The 21,286-nt window shown below is 39.2% G+C and overlaps 1 protein-coding gene across 1 annotated transcript in view; it reads right to left on the reverse strand.

The window, feature by feature from the left end:
- The window catches only part of CFAP95 (cilia and flagella associated protein 95), a 121,443-nt gene that overhangs the window by 56,497 nt on the left and 43,660 nt on the right, over positions 1-21,286 (reverse strand). The window contains exons 3-4 of the mRNA XM_004454746.3: positions 12,543-12,661; positions 11,472-11,540 (exon numbers count right to left, since the gene is read on the reverse strand). Coding sequence (XP_004454803.1) covers positions 11,472-11,540; positions 12,543-12,661 — 188 coding nt within the window. The remainder of the gene's footprint in view (positions 1-11,471; positions 11,541-12,542; positions 12,662-21,286) is intronic.

The following is a 21,286-nucleotide window of genomic DNA, read 5'->3' on the forward strand; positions in this document are numbered from 1 at the left end:
CAATTCAAATTCTGGCTCATTACCACTTAACCATCTGTGAGAGTTTGGGCATGTCGCTTGACTTCTTTGTGCCTCTGTTTTTCCCTCTGCATAATGGTGATAATGATGGAACCAATTCACAGAGTTTCTGATGGGGTAAATGACTAGTATATGTAAAATACTTAGCATAGTGTCTGGCACATAATAAAAGCCATGTAATTATTTCCTATTAGTATTGTTCTTGCAATTATAGGTTACATAAACCCAACTCGAATTCACTTAAGCAATAACAAAAAAGGAATTTACCATCTCACATAAAAAGTTTATCATCATACATATAACAACATGGATGGACCTTGAAGATATCATGTTGAGTGAAGTAAGCCAGACACAAAAGGACAAATATTGTATGACCTCACTGATATGAAAAAATTAGAATAAGCAAACTCATAGAGTCAGAATCTAGAATATACATTACCAGGGGGTGGGGTGGGGATAGGGAATGAGAAAATAAGGCTTAATATGTAGGGTTCCTATTTGGAATGACAGGAATATTTCAGTAATGGATGGTGGCGATGGTAGAACAACATGAATGTCATTAACAGCATTGAAATATATATCTAAATGTGATTAAAAGGGGAAATATTAGGTTGTATACATGGTAACAGAATAAATTTTTTTTTTAATCGATGGAACTACACCGCACAAATAGTGAACCATAATTTCAACCATGAACTATACTTAATAGTACCATTATAAAAATATGCTTTCATAAATTCTAACAAATGTTCCACACCAATGCAAGATGGTAATAATAGGGTGGTATGTGGGAATCTGTATTTTATGCATAATTGTCTGTAACCTACAACTTCTCTAATAAAGAAAAAAATTATATATAAAAAATACATATCAACAGAACTTGTCTTTTTTCCGCAGCTCTGCTTAACTCCATTTACAGCTAGATGTTCCCGCAGCAGCAAGCTGCCCTCTGTAACTTTCAACCTGGAACATGAACAAGCATATTCCCCCAAACTCCTTCTACTGCCCTAGACTGTTCTCGCAGTGCCCTGGCCCACAAGCCCAACACTAGGCCTTGTATAGTGGGAATAGAGAATAGAACCAGCCCATCAGTCATACGGCTTAGCTGAGTTACACATTGAAAGGAAGAGAGGATGTTGTCCAAAAGAAGAAAGCTGGACACACAAAAACAAAAGGCCCTACAACAGGTAATATGGAGCAGGAAGAATTAAATTCAAGTCTGTCTCACTCCCATTCCACTCTTTCCACCACCCCTTCACATTGGCTGTTATCCTCATCATGGTCATCATGGACAATTTTTTTTTTTTGGGGGGGGCTTCTTTTTTCTGGAAAAATGTTCCCAATAAGTAGATGGTATTTTGCCCAGGGATAACACACCACACAAGTGTCTGAGCGGAAAGCAAAGTAAATGCCTGCACTGTATTTTGAGAAAAGAAAACAAAACCTTTTTACTATTCATATACAGTCCCTTTCCTCTGAAGAGTGCCAAAGGTTTTACAGACACTAAATACCCTAGTGAGAGGAATAAATTGAAACAGTTTAAACTGTGGCCTAAGCTTATTACTGCTCCTGGGAAGTGATCACTCCACACACATATGGATAAGTGCTCTGTGCCAACAATGAAACTTTACCTGAACTACTTTGGGGCCTCGTTTAACTTGCCCATTTATGTGACTACAGATGCTTTTCTCCTCAGAACCATAAAATTTTAGAGTAGGAAAGGACTTTACAGATCATTTGGTTCAATCCCCTCATTTTCCAGCTAGAAACTACTGGAGCCCAGAGAGTGTTATTAGCCAGCACAAGGTCACATAGTTTAGTGCAGACTCAGAAGTAGAACTGGGGTCTCCTGTTTTCCCATTTCATGCCCTTTCTAGAAACCCACAGGTAGTAGTCTGAAGCTGTATATACACTAGAAAAATGTATTCTTTAAATCCAACCCATTTCTGAGGGTGTGAACACATCATAAGTAGGACCTTTTGATGAGGTTACTTCAGTTAAGGTGTTGTCTGGCCCAATCAGAATGTGTCTTAATCATATTACTAGAGTCCTTTATAAGTGGAATGAAGTTCAGACAGAGAGAAAGCCAGAGGGAGCAACCAGAAACTGAACATCGATGGAGTCTGGAAGAGAAGGGAGAGGCCAGGAGATGCTGCCATATGCCTTGCCATTGACAAGCTGAGGTCCATGGTCACCAGCATCCAGTCCCAGAATGCCAGTCTTCCGGGAGGAAGCATCACCTTTACTTTGGACTTTTTCCCAGCCTCATACCATGAGCAAATAAATCTATACTGTGTAACCTGACCCATTTCATGGTATTTGCTTGAGCAGCCTAGGAAACTAAAACAGATTTTGATACCAGGAGAATGAAGTGCTACTATTGCAAATACCAAAAATGTAGAAACAGCTTTGGAATTGGGTAATGGATAGAGGCTGGAAAATTGTGAGGTACTTGATAGAAAAGTCCTCCCCTGCTTTAAGAGACTGTTACTGTAAGTACAGATGCTAAAGGTACTTCTGGCAAGGCCTTAGAAGGAAATGACGATGTTTTATTGGAAACTGGAGGAAAGGTTATCCTTGTTTTAAAGTGACAGAGATCTTGGTGAAACTGAGTTCTGATCTCAAATGAAAGGCAGAACTTAAAAGAGATAAAGTTGGAAATTTAGCTGAAGACATTTTGAAGCTAAGTGTGGAAAGTGCAGCTGGGTTTCTCCTGGCAGCATATAGTAAAATGGGAGAGGAAATGGACGAGCTGAGAACTGAACTTTTGGATACAAAGAAACCAGAAACTGATAATTTGAAAAATTCTGAGCTTCCAGAAAGTGAGTCCCCAGAGATCAGTGCTCCATATGAGGGTCTAACTGAACATGAAACCAGTCAGAAATCTGCATGCAAATCAGGATTAGAGGCGCAGTTATCCAGGAAGCATCTGCGGAAAGTCTCACTTTGTGATGATGTGGACCCCCATGAACTACATGCAAAGCCAACAATTTTTTTTGCCTAACTTGTATAAACAGAACCACTGCCAGCCCAGACTTAAAGGGACAGAGAAGGGACAAACTGATAGAAAAAAATGACTTCAAGTGCAGAAGCATGAAAGCCAAGTTCTGGACCAAAGACATCTTATCAAGCCAAGAGAGCACCCATGTGTTTGGAAAGGGTGAGTTTGCCCTGGCTCTTGGAGAGGGTAGTTTTCTGCTCCATTGTACAGGAAGAATGCTGCCACTCCAATGCTTGAAAATGGTAGGGCCTGTGCCCCAGCATTCATGGAGAGCCTGGCTGCCACCCAATGTTCAAAGAGGGTGAAGCCTTCACCCTAGAATTCAGGGAGAGCATGGTTACTGTGCAAGCACTTGGAAAGGGTGGAGCTGCTGCTTCATCAGGACTGGAGGACAAACCATTGATTCATAAATGACTCCCAGGCCTTGAAATCTAATGGCACTTGCCCTGTTAGGTTTCAGAATTGTTTGGCACATGTCAATCCTCTTTTTCTTCCAATTTCTCCTTTCTGTAATGGAAATGTTTATTCTTTGCCTCTCCCACAATTGTATACTGGAATCAGATAACTTCTCTAAGCTTCACAAGTCCACAGATAGGGGAATTTTGCCCCAGGACCGACCATACCCATAACCAATTTTGAAGAGACTTTGTACTAAACATTGCTTCTGAAAGGATTTAAAGCTTTTGGAATATTGTGATTCAATGAGTGTATTTTGTGTATAGAAAGAATATGTCCTTGGGGGTCCAGAGAAGGAAATATGGTCCTTTGAAGCTGTATGTAACTCAGTAGATTCACTGCCTCCCCCCAGCATGGGACATGATTCCCAGGGATGAGCCTCCCTGGCACCAAGAGATTATTACCAAGCACTGAGTAGCACTGACTAGCCATTGGAAAAAGACCTTGACCAAAAGGGAGAAATAGTAAATAAAAATGAGTTTTTATAGCTAAGAGATTTCAAAGTGAGTTGGGAGGTCATTTCATATGCATGTCTCAACAGGATCTCATTGACTACCACAGTAAACAGTGCCTCAAATGGCAGGCCTCCTGAGAACACTAGAGACATCTAGATACAATAAGCTGGGCAGACATTCTCAGGAATTGAGCACCATGTCAGTGGGCCTTACTTTGGAATTTATGCTCACCAATGTAACAGAGTTAGACATTATAATTTCCCTACACATGGCCCTTCTGCCCCTTTTATCTGAACCTATAATTAGCCCTATACTTGTTAAAAATATGTCCCAGAGATTTAAATCTTCATTCTGTTCATATGCCAGTTGAGCCCTAAATCTCAGCAGAGTTGCAACACCTACTCTCCAGTTCACTGGACTTACCCAGGACTACTAACAACAAGGTGATGATGGACAATGCCTACCCCAAAAAACAAGTATCTACAACTGAACGAACAATGGACTAAAGTAAACTTACTATTATTCAATTATAGACATTATTCTAGCAATGGGAAAATGTGTCATTGATACAAGGCAGTGTCCACTAGAGGTTCTGAGGGGAGGGAGAGGGAAGAATAAGGGTACATGGGGACATTTTGGGGACATTGGAATTGTCCTGCATGACATTGCAATGACAGATACAGGCCATGATACATTTTGTCAAGACCTATAAAATTGTGCAGGGCAAAATTTAAACATAATGTAAACTATAATTCATGGTCAGTAGCAATGCTTCAATATGTGTTCAACAATTGTAATAAATGTACCACACTAATGAAAGATGTTAATGTAGGAAAGTGTGGGAGGGGGAAGGCATGAAGTATATGGGAATTCCCTGTATTTTGGTGTATCATTTATGTAATCAAAAGCTTTTTTAAAAGTAAAATTTTTTAAATTAAGAAAAAGAGATCATACAACTCAACGATAAAGAGACAAGCAACCCAGTTTAAAAATGGGCAAAAGATTTGAATAGACATGTCTCCAAATTGGAAATACAAATGGCCAAAGGGAAAATGAAAAAATGTTCAATATCACTGGCTATTAGGGAAATGCAGATCAAAACTACAATGAGATACCATTGCACAGTATATAGAATGGTCATCATCAAAAACTAGGAAACTACAAGTGCTGGAGAGGATGTGGAGAAATAGGAACACTCCCTCACTGTTGGTAGGAATATAGAATGGTGCAGCCTCTGTGGAAGACAGTTTGGCAGTACCTCAAGAAGCTGAATATAGAACTGCCATATAATCCAGCAACCCCATTAACAGGAATATATTCAGAAGAATGGAAAGTGAGGATGTGAACTGATATTTGCACACCGATGTTCATAGCAGCATTTTTCACAATTGCTAAAACATGGAACTAGCCCAAGTGCCCATCAATTGATAAATGGCTAAACAAAATACTATTCAGCTATAAGAACAAATGAAATCAGGATACATATACAACATGGATGAACCTTGAGTACATTATGTTGAGTGAAATAAGCCAGACACAAAAGGACAAATATTGTATGGTCTCACTAATATGAATTAAATATGATGAGTAAATTCACGGAGATAAACTGCAGAGCACAGGTTACTAGGAAATAGAATGTGGGTTGAGAATGGGAGCTGATGCTCAGTGTATGTAGAATTTTTAATAAAGTTAATTGTAAAAGTGTGAAAATGAATAGATTTTATGGTAACACGTTATAGTGAGTATAACCAACACTCCTGGTTTATAAACAAGATTGTGGTTGAAAGGGATAGTCTGTGGACATAACTGACAATTGAAAGGAAACAGAGAATAATATAGGGTATGCATAACAATGATTTCAGTGGTGGATGAATATTGCAGTTAATAGTATAAATACAAGAATGTTTTTATTTTACAAAGTGTTAAGAATATGGTGATACATGGGAAAATTACAACTAATGTAACTTATGGATGATCATTAACAGTAATACTATAATATTTTTACAGCAATGGCAACAAAGATATTATATCAATCCTATGAGACAACTGTGGGAAGGTAGAAAGGGATATAGGATTTTTCCTTTTGGAGTAGTGAAAATGTTCTATTATAAAATTGACTGAGGTCATGACAGCACAACTCTGTCTTGGAAATGAGAGCCACTGGGTGTACTCTTTGAAAGGATTGTACAAAACATGGTACTGTATAACTCAGGGAATCAAGTGGTGGAAGACGGACTATAGTTACAGGACACATTATGAGAACATTCTCTCATGAACTATAACAAAGGTATAATATTAATATAAGGTGTTAGTAATTGGGTGGGTCGGGGGAAAATATACCAAATATAAGATATGGGCTACAGTTAGTAGTAATATCTTGAGGATGCTCTTTCCTACTATATAACAAATGTTTCACAACAATGCAAGTTTGTGGTGGGGTGATGTATGGGAGCCCTGTATGATAATATGCATGTTTGTTTTGTAAGTTCACAACTATTACTATACACTTATTATTTATATATGTTCGTATGAATTACATACTTCAATAAAATTTTATTTCAAGAAAATAATCCATGTTAGAGACTCCCTATACATACAACAGTATTGTTCTGAGACTAAGACCCCTTTCATGTCTAAGAGGTCTTTGAGCCTCTCTGACTCACCCCTTCCATCACTGGCCAATGCCATTCCTTGGAAACTCATTGCTGGGAATGTGATCATCTCTCAAGGGAAACAGTTTACTCTAGTCCTAGATGAGCTCAACCTAGTCTCAAAATCTATAAACCTTGTTTTTAAAGTTTAAGTCTTAGATATCACTTTTAGTCTCAGTTTGACTTTTCTCTAAATCAGAGGGGTTTATTTTCTTCATTAATTTTAATCTGTGGCATAAGTGGAAGAAATTATCCTTTCTAGTTGAGGTCAGGAGTGAAGTGTCCAGCAGTGTTGAAGTTCTAGTTTGTTGTTGTAGTTGTTCTGATTTTATAATATGTTCCATGGAAATATTTGCTGCCAGTTTATTGAGGAATGATGTTGTGTCTTCTTCACATTGGTCCAAAGTCTTACAGGTGGGCCATCAATTGAGTTATGAGGAAAAGAAATAGACCATCAAATGCCAAGACAACATCGTGGACTTTATCTAAAAATTACAAGAAATGCTTCTGATCAATGTCTCCTTCATAACAAAGTTATACCTTTATTCTGATTTTTTTCCTCAAGAGGTAACCTGAAGTTTAAATTTACATTATGATTACAGTCTTTCCTTTATAAGTTGAAGCACATTACTTTGGTCCATTGAGCAAACTCATTCTTATTCTTGCCTTTTAAAGTTGACATTAAACTTCCACAGCTGTACAGTTTGGCAAGCAGAAAAGAATATTTAATATTCAAGGCAGCAGATTCTGAAGCACCACAGTATTCTAATGTATAGAGTGTCCTATAATTAGTGTACATTAACGGAAAGAAAGAGCAACACATGGAATTAGCAGAGGGTGGTTGAAGGTGCACATATATTTATTTCCTTGCTAATACCCATGAATCAAATAAAGCAAACAAGTAATTCTAACAATTCAAACTAATAAGGGCTGATTTTCTTTCTAAGAGACCATGCCTTCTAATACATTTACCAGAATAGAGTTGAAAACAGTTTGTGTTCTGCAGGCCTTGAATCCCTAAATCAAATAAGATAGAAATTAGCCATATCCTTTTTCCATTATAATTTGCTGTTCAGCATCAGAAAAAAATATTTACTCAAGAAATAATTATTGTGCATTAGGCTAGGCTCTCGATTCGGTACTGAGGATAGAGCTGTGACATTCGTGCCCTTCAGAGCACTGGATTTAGCAAGGAAGACAAGCAAGAATGCAAACAATTACAAAAAAGATGAATAGTGTTAGCATAAAAGAAGTACACAGTGCTATGTACCCACACAATGAGAGACTTAAGCAACTCATGGGCGTGGGCCTGGGGCAGCAGGTAAAGGAAGGCCCTCTAGAGAAGGCGACATTCCAGGTGAGACTTGAGGACTTCAATTTTGCTTCCTCCAAAGCCCCACTAAAACCATATCAGATTTTTAAAAAATTAAACACCCACGAGAATAAACAGAACAGGAGAAGGGAAAACAAACAAATTTTGAAAGATGGAGAAAAGATGGGACAAGTGGTCACTGACTGAGCAGAAAGCTGCATCCTAAATCCTCAGTGGGGAAAGCTGAGAGGTCACTGACTTAAACCACAGAAGCACCTCCAGAAATGGGGAAGAAGTGGGGAACTAAACGCCGGAGGATGGGGGGAGCTGTTTGAGAAAGTTAGATCCCCAAAGCTCCTCCTCCATTCCTCCACTCCTCACAGCTGGGTAACTGCAGGAGGCCAGAAAGTATTCACTGGGAAAGGTAGAACAGAAAGCCCTTGATCCTTGGTAGAGCTCAGGGACCATACAAGTGAATGCTGAATACTGAGATCCCCAGACCACTTGCTCTTTTTACTCCAAGAACAAGGGCAGCCAGCCCTTCAGCCTTCAAGCCTCCTCTGGGGAATATGACCAACCCAACAGGAAAGACTAAAACCCTGACACCATCGTTTCTACAAAAAGTAACCCATCTAGATCTCTCCCATGAGGCTAAATCACAGGCTCCCAGTGCTCTCTTTTTCTAAATCATGAATAGAAAACCCTGGATTGATTGCCTGACATCTGAGGAAAGACTGCAGCATGGAAGATAAATACCATAAAAACAAATAAAAAACAAACGGGGGAAAAAAGAAACTTGAAAGAAGCAGAGACTATATATCAAGAAGAAAATTAAAGAAAAGCAATCATTAACATCCTCAGATAAGAGAGGGTATTGTAATCATGAGACAAGGAAAAAGGGTCCTATAAAAACAGAAGAGGCAGAGAACAAGGAAATAACTCTTGGAAATAAAAATATGACAGGAGAAATAATAAACACCTACTAGGGTTGAAGAAACAGAGGAAAGTAGATAGTCAAGACACAAAGACAATAGGAGAGAAAAGACAAGAAAAAAATTAGAGGATCAGTCCAAGCAATTCAACATCCGAAGAAAGGATTTCCAAAAGAGAGAACAGAGGAAATGGAAGGTATAAATCATCAATGAAGCAAATCAAGAAAATTTCCTGAACTGATGAATATGAGCTTGTAGACCTAACAGAGGCATGCATGGCACTTACTAGGTCTGCATCCATTACTGTCCTGGTGCTTTACATATCTTCACTTGCTTGATCCTTATAACAACCTTATAGCATGGGGTGCTTTATAATGATCATCCCCATTGTACAGATGAAGAAACTGAGGCACACAAAGGTTAAGCAACCTGTCCAAGACCACACAGCTAGTAAGTGGCAGAGCTGGGATTTGAATGCAGGTGATGTGGCCACAGAGCTCACTATAAAATGATAGCACTCATGAGGGAGCATCATTGTAAAATTTCAGAGTACTGTACAGATAGTTCTATTTGATCTTTTAAAACCAGGTGTATGTATTATTTCAAGAAGTGCATGCAGCTCCCAGTCCTTGACCTAGGACCTGAGAGACTCCATGCAGACTTCTGTTCCTGTCTCCCACCCTCCCCACACAACATCCCCCTCTCCAATACCTTGTCATTCAAATTCCAGGAGCATTAGAAGCTCTATATTCCTATTCCTGCCTCTCAGCTCAACAGGGACACTGCTCTACATCTTGGCTCACCTCCCTGACTGTGCCTGGGTATGGTGCTCCCTGCTGTAAGTCTGGAGAAGGTGATATCAGCTTCACATTCTCAAGGATCACAGCCCCCACACTGCTCACCATATTTTTCCCAGTTCTATGGCTGCTCATGGCAGAATGGTAAGTCTGAAAACAGTCTTTGTATGCCTGAAAATATCTTTATTCAATCCCCACATTTTAAAAAACTCTAGGGTCAAAGTTCTTTTCCTTCGACACTAATAATATTAATTGTTGCAGTGTTGTTGTTGCTATTTAATGGCAACCTGGTTTTCATTAGTTTGCTTTATGTTTGCACCAGCTTCCTTTATTTCCCCAAGTATGTTTCTTCCATGGGTTTTAAATTCCTATCCCAGTTGTTCCAGTGGGTCTGCTTCATCTGGTTCAGGTTGTCTATAACTTGTTATTCTTCATGATGCTCCAGCTCTTTAGATGTGTCCTGATTTTGTTCTTAACCATGAATTCATCTGCATTAGTTGCCTCTGCTTTTGACGACTACATGGGTGGTCCATTAACAAGGGAAGCCCAGCTGGTGTCTTCACTGTGAGTGTGGGAAATATGCACTGGGTGTTCTACTGATGTTCCCTGGGCTTAACTGCTCTTGTTTTCCCAGCATCCCTTTCTTCTTAAGATACACTCCCCAGAGTTCCTTGATAATTGAGCACTTAGGGACCTACTGGACATCTGTGTCTGGCATTACAGATATCAATTCTGAATTCAGAGCTTCAGGAAAGCAGGTTGTTTTCCTCAAATTCTCTATTATGTAGAGTGTTGGGTGTCTCATTTTCTGCCCTCCACTGAAAACACCAGTCAAAGTTAGTGCAGAAATTCAACTTTAGCATATAATCCAAGGTCATAGTTTACAAACACAATAGATAAGACTCATTCGGCGCCTATCCTAGTCTGGTCCACCAAGATCACAGATCCCACCCTGGGCTGGTCCAAGACTCCCATCTAGAGACTTAAATCCTTGGCTTCTCTCTTCTCTCCTCCACCCCTCAGCCTGCTTCTGCACTGGCCCACAATTTTCTTGAGCATTTCTCACAGTTTCGATACAGTTGTCAAAGCCGGATTCATTCTGCCTTCCCATGTCTTTGCTGGAACCTCCAGTGCAAGGAAGGGAACCTGCAGGCTGTATTCACCTTGGTGAGAGCTGAAGACTACACTCCTGTAGATCATCCAGGCAATTCTTTCTACAGACCACTTAAAGATGACACCCGAGGCTGAGTGATCCTGGCCCAAGCCATCCTTGCTGGAACAATCAAGGTTGGAAACAGCAGCTCTGGTACCTGGTCAGAGTTACAGCAGATAACTGAAATATATAGTGGGGTATTATCATTTAAAGTACTCCCCCAGGCAGGTGTCACAAAAGGGCTTAGTTCTAAGACCAGACAGTTCTCAAAGGAGCAGAAACAACTTAATTAACAGTGTTGGTGATACAAACTCATAATATGTTTTCATAATACACAATCTAATACTTAGAATACTGTGATGCCTGTGTCTAAATTTCTATATCACTTGTTTAGACTCACTATAGAAATCATGAAAGTTAATTTGCTTTAGAAAAATGAGTGGAAGAGAACTTTCTTTTTTGCAGTAACAAGTCATACTACCCCAATAATAAATTCATTTCTCTTTATCAGTAAAAATAATCATTTTAGCCATATTATTATGAATATAATATTATGCATATTGATGGGAAACATTTTCTGTTAAAGGGCATTCTGTTGTCCTTGGTACATTCCCAGACCCCTCATCCCTGCAAACAAACATCCTGGATTATTAAGAAACATTTTGTGCAATCTATATCTGTTTAGGGACTACTAACAATTTGTGGTGATCTGGTGGATGCCGAGTAAAGACAGCTCCAAAGCCTGCTGCAGGCAATCCAGTGTCCCTGAAAACAAGATAATTTTTAGAAAGCATATCAAACTAATACTTATAAACTTTCAAAACCACATAAAATTAATTTGGGGCTGAACTTTTATGATGACTCTTTTAAAGGGGCTTCATGTTTGCAACTTTCTTGCACCTTGCAAAATAAAATGTTCCAACAAGTTAATGGAAATGTTAACATATTGTCATTTTTTCTGGCTGTTTTCTAATAATTACAATATAGGATAATATCTATGTCATGCATTTCCATGAGAAGGCGTCATGCCAGGTCACAGGGTAACAGATATGACTAAGAAATAGCTTCTACCCTCAAAGAAGCCTCTGTCAACACATACATTTAAATAACTAGAATGCAAGTCCAGCTATTACAGAGAACATAACCAAAATGCTCAGAGGGCAAGGATACAAAAGCAAAGCAATGAATGCTGACTAATGATAGCTCACCTGATTCTTACTTCGTGTAAGGCAGTATTTCTATGCACATTTCTTATGTTATTTCATCTAAACTTCAGAACAACCCAATGAAATAGATACTTTTTTTAAAAAAGGAGGTACCAGGGATTGAACCCAGTACCTCATACATGGGAAGCAGGCACTCAACCACTAAGTTACAGCCATTCCTCAAAGTAGATACTTTTATAATTCCTATTACACAGGTAAAGAAACAGAGGTTTAAAGAGATTAAATAACTTTCCGATGTAAATTGAGGAGCTGAGGTCCAGATACACACAGTCAGATCCCTAAGTTGGAAAAATACTCATAAATAGGAAATGACATTTTTTCTGGACCCCAAATGAGTAGGTTTTGATTGACAAACAATTGACAGAAAGAGAATACCAAACAGAGAGACCAGAATGAGCAGAAAGCATGGAAGCTGGAGATGAAAGAGCTTGAAGTGTTCCTATAATGTGTAGCTGGAACCACTATATCCTTTTGCTGTTTATATAAATCTTTTTTCTTTGCATGTGCATGTTCTATAAGCACAAGAAAGTATTACAAATACCTTTCAATAATCCCAGAACTTATTGTTTCCTCATTCAATAAGGCCTTGCTCTTTATTTCTGCCAGTTCTGTGTTTAAGCAAATTTGAGACATCTGTTCACATGTTTCTGATATCCAAATCTGGAAATAGAAACCACATAGAACAAAAGCAAATTAATTGCCAGAAAGGTCAGTTACCAAAATATATTTCTGTTGAAGTACATTCTGATTTCAATTCTCAAATCCAATTGACATTAAAAATATACCATAAGCAGTCAATTATTTCATCATAAATATGGAAAAATGCCAATTCCTTATCATGTACAGTAGGGAACTTAAAAATCCAATTAGTTGTTTCTATGAAATGGACTGCTGCATTCCACCAAGAACTAATTCTACCTACTTTGTCTTTCCTTCTTTATTTTTCTCAGGGTTAACATACTTTAACATCCTTAAGTAAGAAAATGTTGAGCAGCGGACTTGGTCCAATGGACACGGCGTCGTCTACCACATGGGAGGTCCACAGTTCAAACCCCGGGCCTCCTTGACTCATGTGGAGCTGGCCCATGTGCAGTGCTGATGCGCCCAAGGAGTGCCCTGCTATGCAGGGGTGTCCCCGCGTAGGGGAGCCCCACACACGGATGGTGCCGCACACATGGAGAGCTGACACAACAAGATGATGCAACAAAAAGAAACACAGATTCCTGTGCTGCTGACAACAACAGAAGCAGACAAAAAAGATGCAGCAAATAGACAGAGAACAGACAACTGGGGTCGGGGTGGGGGCGGGGAAAGGGGAGAGAAATAAATACATCTTTAAAAAAAAAAGAAAATGTTTGTAGCAATTACTCTGTAAATCACAAACTACTTCAGATATCATTATCATCAGAATTATTGCCATCAGCATCATTATTATTATCCATTCTCTATCATAGAGGGTATTTCAATGAATTAGCAAGCAAATATTATTATGCGGGCATCTGCAAATTGTAGGATGTACTCAGATCAACTGCAGAAGTGGCATGGGTAGCACCTACAGGATCTCAGGAGAAAAATAAATGGATGCTTAGGTGTTTAGTTCCTGACTTCCAAAAACAAATACTATACAATGGGAATTTTTTGGCTCACAGTTAAGAGGCTAGGAGATGTTCAAAATCAAGACATCAGCAAGGCAATGTGTTCTCCCCAAAGATTTGGCATTCTGGGGCTAGCTGATAGTGACCCTATCATGGTAATGCACATGGTGGTATCTTCTCCTTTCTCTTCCAGGTTATGTTGACTTCCAGCTTCTGGCTGCTTCCTGTGGCTTCTGTCTCTGTGTCCAGCAAGTTCCTTTGCCTATAAGGACTTTAGTCATATTAGATTAAGGCCCACCTCATTTAGTATGGGCACACATTAACCAATAACATCTTCAAGGGCCCTCTTTACAAATGAGTTTACACCCATAGAACCAGGGGTTGGGGCCTGAACATGCCTTTTGTAGGGGACATGATTCAATCTTCAACATTAGGATTCAATATTTTCTCCATAAGAATCTCTAGAAGATCATAAACATGGAAGTTCACAGCAGAGAATGAAAATTCACCACTACCAAGAGAACCCATTACTTTCCCCAAACCTGAAAACTAGATTCCCCAAGATATCTACTGAAGCCCTAAAACACATTAATCCCATTAAAGTTTCTATTTAAAAAGAGACAGACCACTCTTTAGAAACTTGGAGGCCGCGGACTTGGCCCAGTGGTTAGGGCGTCCGTCTACCACATGGGAAGTCCGCAGTTCAAACCCCGGGCCTCCTTGACCCGTGTGGAGCTGGCCCATGAGCACTGCTGATGTGCACAAGGAGTACCCTGCCACACAGGGGTGTCCCCCGCATAGGGGAGCCCCACACACAAGGAGTGCGCCCCATAAGGAGAGTCGCCCAGCACGAAACAAAGTGCAGGCTGCCCAGGAATGGCACCGCACACACAGAGAGCTGACACAAAAAGATGACGCAGCGAAAAGAAACACAGATGCCGCTGACGACAACAGAAGCGGACAAAGAAGACGCAGCAAATAGAGAACAGACAACCGGGGTGGGGGGGGAGGGAAGAGAAATAAATAAATAAATAAATAAATCTTTAAAAAAAAAAAAAAAGAAACTTGGAGACTTTAATAACAAGAATATCGCAGCTATAGTCAGAGGCCTTTAGTTCACTCTGGGTCAGTAATAAGGCTCTACCATAACAAGGAATCTAGTGCACTCAAAGAAATTTTAGCTACACTCTCTGGTCCTGTCTCCCTGGCCTACTCCATGGCTCTCTAGATCCATGGCATCTCTGACCACTGTTCTCTAAGACCTCAACTTCCTGAAACACCAGCCTCTCAGCTCAATTTTGTAACTCTGATCCATATACCTTTAGCTCACCTACTCTTCTCTTACACATCAATGGCAGGAGACACTGTACTGGGGCCTCACATTCTATGTTTTAACAACAACAACAAAAAGACATGCCTTTTGGGGAAAAAAATTATGAGCCACCATTTTGCATTAAAGTATGACTTGACACGAAAATTAACTTTCAGTATGATCTGATCATTTTCAGCAGTACAAATCAAGAAATACCTTTGAAAATTATATGAAACAGAGGTATTACCAAATATGAAATAAGGAGGAATAAAAAGAAACTGATAGTAGCAGTGTTAGAAGAGCTTGAATTTATGATTGCTTATTCTGTCAGATACCATATTAAGCACTTTATATGAATTATTTCATTAAATATGCAAAACAATCCAATAGGGAAGTAGATGTGGCTCAAGCAATTGAGCTCCCGTCTACCACATGAGAGGTCTGTGGTTCAGTTCCCAGTGCCTCCTAAAAAAGATGGTTGGTGCAAAGGGCAGGTGCAGCAAGCTGACACAACAAGATCATGCAACAAGAGGCACAAGAAGAAAAACATAATGAGAAACATAACAAAGCAGGAAGCAGAGGTTCCCAGTGTCTCCTAAAGAAAATGAGCAAGACAGCAAGCTGACGCAATGGGCATGCATGGCAACCTGACATAACAAGATGACACAACAAGAGACACAAGAAGAAAAACATAATGAGAGATACAATAAAGCAGGGAACAGAGGTGGCTCAAGTGATTAGGCGCCTCCCTCCCACATCAGAGGTACCCAGTTCAGTTCCCTGTACCTCCTTAAAGAAACAAGGAAGAAAAAGATCTTCTAGGGTTTAGGACACCAGGCAAAGACTGGACACTGCCCAGAGGAGAGAGGAACAAAGAAGGGAAATTGTGATGCTGCTGGCACCATCCCCCACACTATAGACACTTTAAAATTATCAGCCTCTTGGCCTGTGACTACAGACAAAGGGGACTCCAGGGATCTACTTCCAGGACAGGAGAGAGAGAGGGACACAGCGTAAGGCTGACTCAGCTTCTGATCCACAAATCTGGTCTGCTGGGTCCCAGGAGCCCTTCCAGGCTGGATGGGGATGCAACATTGTTTGCCCTGGAGCCAGCAAGGGACTAAAGATACACAACCCACCCCCCCCCCCACAATCTCCTCCACTAACAGGTACTGATTGTTGAGGACTCAGAGGGGAGTGGAGATATTTCTGACCCAGGAAAAGAGAGGGGGCTGCCAGAGAAGGCCAGGGAACTATCTCTGAGAAAGTTTGAATTACAAGGCTTATACCTTCCAGACAGGAAGCTCTATCACATCGATCCAGGCTGTGTTGCAACAAATACATTCTGACTAGGCATTGAACTGAGAGCTGCCAAAGAGCACCATCTGCTGGCAGACCAAGGAAGTGCATGCAAGAAAATTAAAAATATGTAGGACAGGCTTTTCCTGGCCTCTATAACCTTCCTCCCCAAGGCCCTAGGAAGGGACTTTACAACCAATTACAGGGTCCAGCGCCCAGTTTTGAACAACCAGCAGGACAATCCTAACAATCCAGGTTGAGCCAAGAATCAAAGAGGAGTAGTTACACACAGCCTCCTGACACTAAATCCCTACAAAAGAGACTAAATCCCTACACTAAATCCCTACAAAAGAGAAAGAAATTGAGCATTAGGGTAAACTATACCCTAATCAGATGCCTAGATATCAGCAAAAAATCATGAGCCATACCAAGAAAATAGAAAGCACAGCCCAAGAAAAGGAATATATCAAAGACCCAGAAGAGATGCAGAATTTGAGAGAACTGATCCATGAGATGCACACAAGTTTCCAAAATCAAATTAATGAGTTGAAAGACAATACAGTCAAAGAGAAAAACTACACCAAGAAGATTTCGAGTGAGTGAAAAAAGAATTTGAAATCCTGAACAGAAAAGTAACAGACCTTGTGGGAATGAAAGACACAATAGGTGAGATCAAAAACATTAGAGGTATACAACAGCAGACTCAAAATGATAGAAGAAAGAATAAGTGATACCAAAAACAGAACTGCTAAAATTGAAGAGAGAAAAGAATGGGAAAAAATTGAGCAGGGGCTCAGAGAGTTGAAGGACAATATAAAACGCAACAACATACATGTTATGAGATGTTCTACAAGGAGAAGAGAAGGGAAAAGGGGTAGAAAGAGTATTTGCGGATATCATAGCTAAAATTTCCCAAACTCTCGTGAAAGAAATGAACTTACATATCCAAGAAGCATATCATACTGCAATCAAAATAAATCCGAACAGACCTACTCCAAGACACATACTACTCAGAATGTTGAATGTCAAAGATAGAGAGAAAATTCACAGAGCAGCAAGGGAGAAGCAAACCATCACATACAAGGGATGCTGAGTAAGACAGTACAGATTTCTCTTAAGAAACCATGGAGGTGAGAAGACAGTGGTATGATACAAGTAGGATACAAAAGAGAAAAACTGCCAGCTGAGAATTCTTCATCCACCAAAATTGTCTTTCAAATATGAAGGTAAGTATAAAATATTCACAAACAAACAGAAACTAAGAGAGTTTGCAAAAAAGAATCTACCTTTGCAGAAATAACAAAGAGAGCCTTAGAACCTGAAAGAAAAAGACAGGAGAGACAGAGTTGGAGGAGTGTATAGAAGAAAGACTAGCATAAAGAAAAACCAAAAGAGTAAAAAGACAGAGAAAAATGAGATATGACATATGAAAACCAAAGAACAAAATGAAGGAAGTATATAGTGCATATACAGTAATAGCATTGAATGTGAATGGGTTAAACTCCCCAATCAAAAGATACAGGATGACAGAATGGATTAAAAAACATGAGTCATCCACATGCTGATTACAAGAAGCTCACCTTAGACCTAGGGATACAAACAGGCTGAAAGTGAAAGATTGGAAAAAGATACTCCATGCAAATAGTACCCAGAAAAGAGCAGGGATAGCTGCACCAATAATAATAATAATAAATGATATCAGACAAAACAGACTTTAAATGCAAAAAAGTTATAAGAGATACAAAACACCAGTATATATTAAGAAAAGGGACAATTCACCAGGAAGATAAAACTGTCATAAATATCTATGCACCTAAGCAGTGTGCCCCAAAATACATGAGACAAACTCTGGCAAAACTGAAGGGTGATATAGACATCTCTACAATAATCATTGGAGACTTCAACAACCCACTCACATCATTAGATAGAACAACCAGACAGAAGATCAACAAGGAAACAAAGAATTTGAACAATATGATAAATGAGTTAGATCTAACAGGCAGGTATAGAACACTGCATCCAAACTCAGCAGTTATATGGATCTTTCTCCAGAATAGAGCACATGTTATGGCACAATGCAGCTCTCAATAAATATAAAAAGACTGAAATTATACAAAGCACCTTCTCAGATCATAATGGAATGAAACTGGAAATCAATAATAGGAAAAAAGTAAATTTGCAAATGTGTGGAGGCTGAACAACACACTCCTAAATAATTGGTGGGTCAAAGAAGAAATTGCAAGTGAAATCAGTAAATATATTGAGACAAATGAAAATGAGAACACAACGTATCAAATTTATGGGATACAGCAAAGGCAATCTTCAGAGAGAAATTTATAGCCCTAAATGCCTATATTAAAAAAGAAAAAAGAGCTAAACTCAAAAATTTAACAGAACAACTAAAGAAACTAGAAAAAGAACAACAAACCAACCCCAAAGCAAGCACAGGGAAAGAAATAATAAAGATGAGAGCAGAAATAAATGAAATTGAGAACAAAAAAAGCAATAGAGAAAATCAACAAAACCAAAAGATGGTTCTTTGATAAGATCAATAAAATTGACAACCCTTTAGCTAGACTAACAAATAAATACAATCAGAAATGAAAGGGGGGAAGTTACAACTGACCCCACAGAAATAAAAAGAAACATAAGAGGGCATTATAAGAAACTGTATGCCAACAAACTAGACAACTTAGATGAAACGGACAAATTCCTAGAAATGCACAACTAACCTACAGTGATACTACAAGAAATATAAGAACTCAACAAATCAATCACAGTTAAGGAGATAGAATCCATCATCAAAAATTTCCCAGCAGGGCGGTGGACTTGGCCCAGTGGTTAGGGTGTCCGTCTACCACATGGAAGGTCCATGGTTCAAACCCTAGGCCTCCTTGACCCGTGTGGAGCTGGCCCATGCCCAGTGCTGATGCATGCAAGGAGTGCCGTGCCACACAGGGCTGTCCCCTGAGTAGGGGAGCCCCATGCACAAGGAGTGCACACCATAAGGAGAGCCGCGCAGCACAAAAGAAAGTGCAGCCTGCCCAGGAATGGTGCTGCACACACGGAGAGGTGACGCAACAAGATGACACAACAAAAAGAAACACAGATGCCCATGCCGCTGACAACAACAGAAGTGGACAAAGAAGAAGATGCAGCAAATAGACACAGAGAACAGACAACTGGGGGGGGAGGGGAGAAAAATAAATCTTAAAAAAATAATTTCCCAGCAAAGAAAAGTCCAGGACCAGATTGCATCACAGGTGAATTCTACCAAGGATTTCAAAAAGAATTAACACCAATCCTGTTTAAACACTTGCAAAAAAATGAAGAGGGAAAATCACCCAACACATTTTATGAAACCAACATCACCCTAATACCAAAGCCAGATAAAGATACTACAAGAAAAGAAAATTACAGACCAATCCTAATGAACATAGATGCAAAAATTCTCAATACTTGCACATTGAATCCAACAGCATGCCAAAGACTTATACATCACAATCAAGTGGGATTTATTCCCGGTATGCAAGGCTGGTTTAACATAAGAAAATCAATCGATATAATATACCACATTAACAAATTGAAGGGGAAAAAAAAACACATGATAATCTCAATTGACAAAGAATAGGCATTCAACAAAATCCAGCATTCTTTTTTGATAAAAACACTTCAAAAGATAGGAATAGATGGAATATTCCTCAATATGATAAAATGGCATATATGAAAAACCCACAGCAAACAACATACTCAATGGGGAAAGGTTGAAAGCCTTCTCCCTAAGATCAGGAACAAAACAAGGATGCCCACTGCCACCACTGTTATTCAGTATTGTACTAGAAGTTCTAGCAAGGGCAATTAGACAAGAAAAATTCTAGACATCTGAATAGGAAAAGAGGAAGTTAACTCTTACTGTTTGTAATAACATGATCCTGTAATTAGAAATCCTGAAGTATCCACAACAAATCTACTTGAGCTAATAAATGAGTTCAGCAAAGTGGCAGGATATAAGGTCAACATGCAAAAATCAGTAATGTTTTTTGTACACTAGTACTGAACAATCTGAGGAGGAAATCAAGGGGAAAGTTCCATTTTCAATAGCAACAAAAAGACTCAAATACCTAGGAATTAATTTAACTAAAGAAGTACAGGGCCTATATGCAGAAAACTACAAAACCATGCTAAAAGAAACTTAAAAAGACCTAAACAAATGTAAAGACATTCTGCATTCATGGATTGGAAGAATAATTACCATGAAGATGTCGCTCTTACCCAAACTGATTTATAGATTCAATGCAATACCAATCAAAATCCTAACAGCTTACTTTGCAGAATTAGAAAAGGCAATTACCAAATTCATTTGGAATGGAAAGTGAATAGCCAAAAGCATTCTGAAAAAGAAGAGCAACATGGGAGGAATTTCACTGTCTGACCTTGAAACATATTACAAAGCTACAGGGGTCAAAACAGCATGGTACCAGCATAAAGATAGATACATCAATCAGTGGAATAGAATTGAGAACCCAGAAATAAGCCCTCACCTATAAAATCAACTGTAGGTATATAACCTACTGAGTTAATATTAATGGGACAATACTGTCTCTTCAACAAATGGTGTTGGGACAACTGGATATCTATAACTGAAAGAATGAAAGAGAACCTCTATCTCACTCCCTACACAAGAATCAACTCATAATGGATCAAAGACCTAAGTATAAAAGCCAGGACCATAAAACTACTAGAAGAAAATGTAGGGAAATATCTTCAAGACCTTGTAATAGGTGGTGGTTCCTTGGAGCTTACACCCAAAACATGTGCAACGACAAAAAATAAATAAATAGGACCTCCTCAAAATTAAACACTTTTGCACCTCACAGGACTTTGTCAAAAGGGTGAAAAGGCAGTGACTCAAAGGAAGAAAATATTTGGAAATCACATATCGGATAAGGGTTTTAATATCCAGGATATATAAAGAGATGTTGCAACTCAACAATAAAAAGACAAGTGACCGAATTAAAAAATGGGCAAAAGGTTTGAACAGACATTTGTCCAAAGAAAAAATAGGCAAAAAACATGAAG

The sequence above is a fragment of the Dasypus novemcinctus genome, chromosome 8 (assembly GCF_030445035.2).
Source record: "Dasypus novemcinctus isolate mDasNov1 chromosome 8, mDasNov1.1.hap2, whole genome shotgun sequence".
Lineage (NCBI taxonomy): Eukaryota > Metazoa > Chordata > Mammalia > Cingulata > Dasypodidae > Dasypus > Dasypus novemcinctus.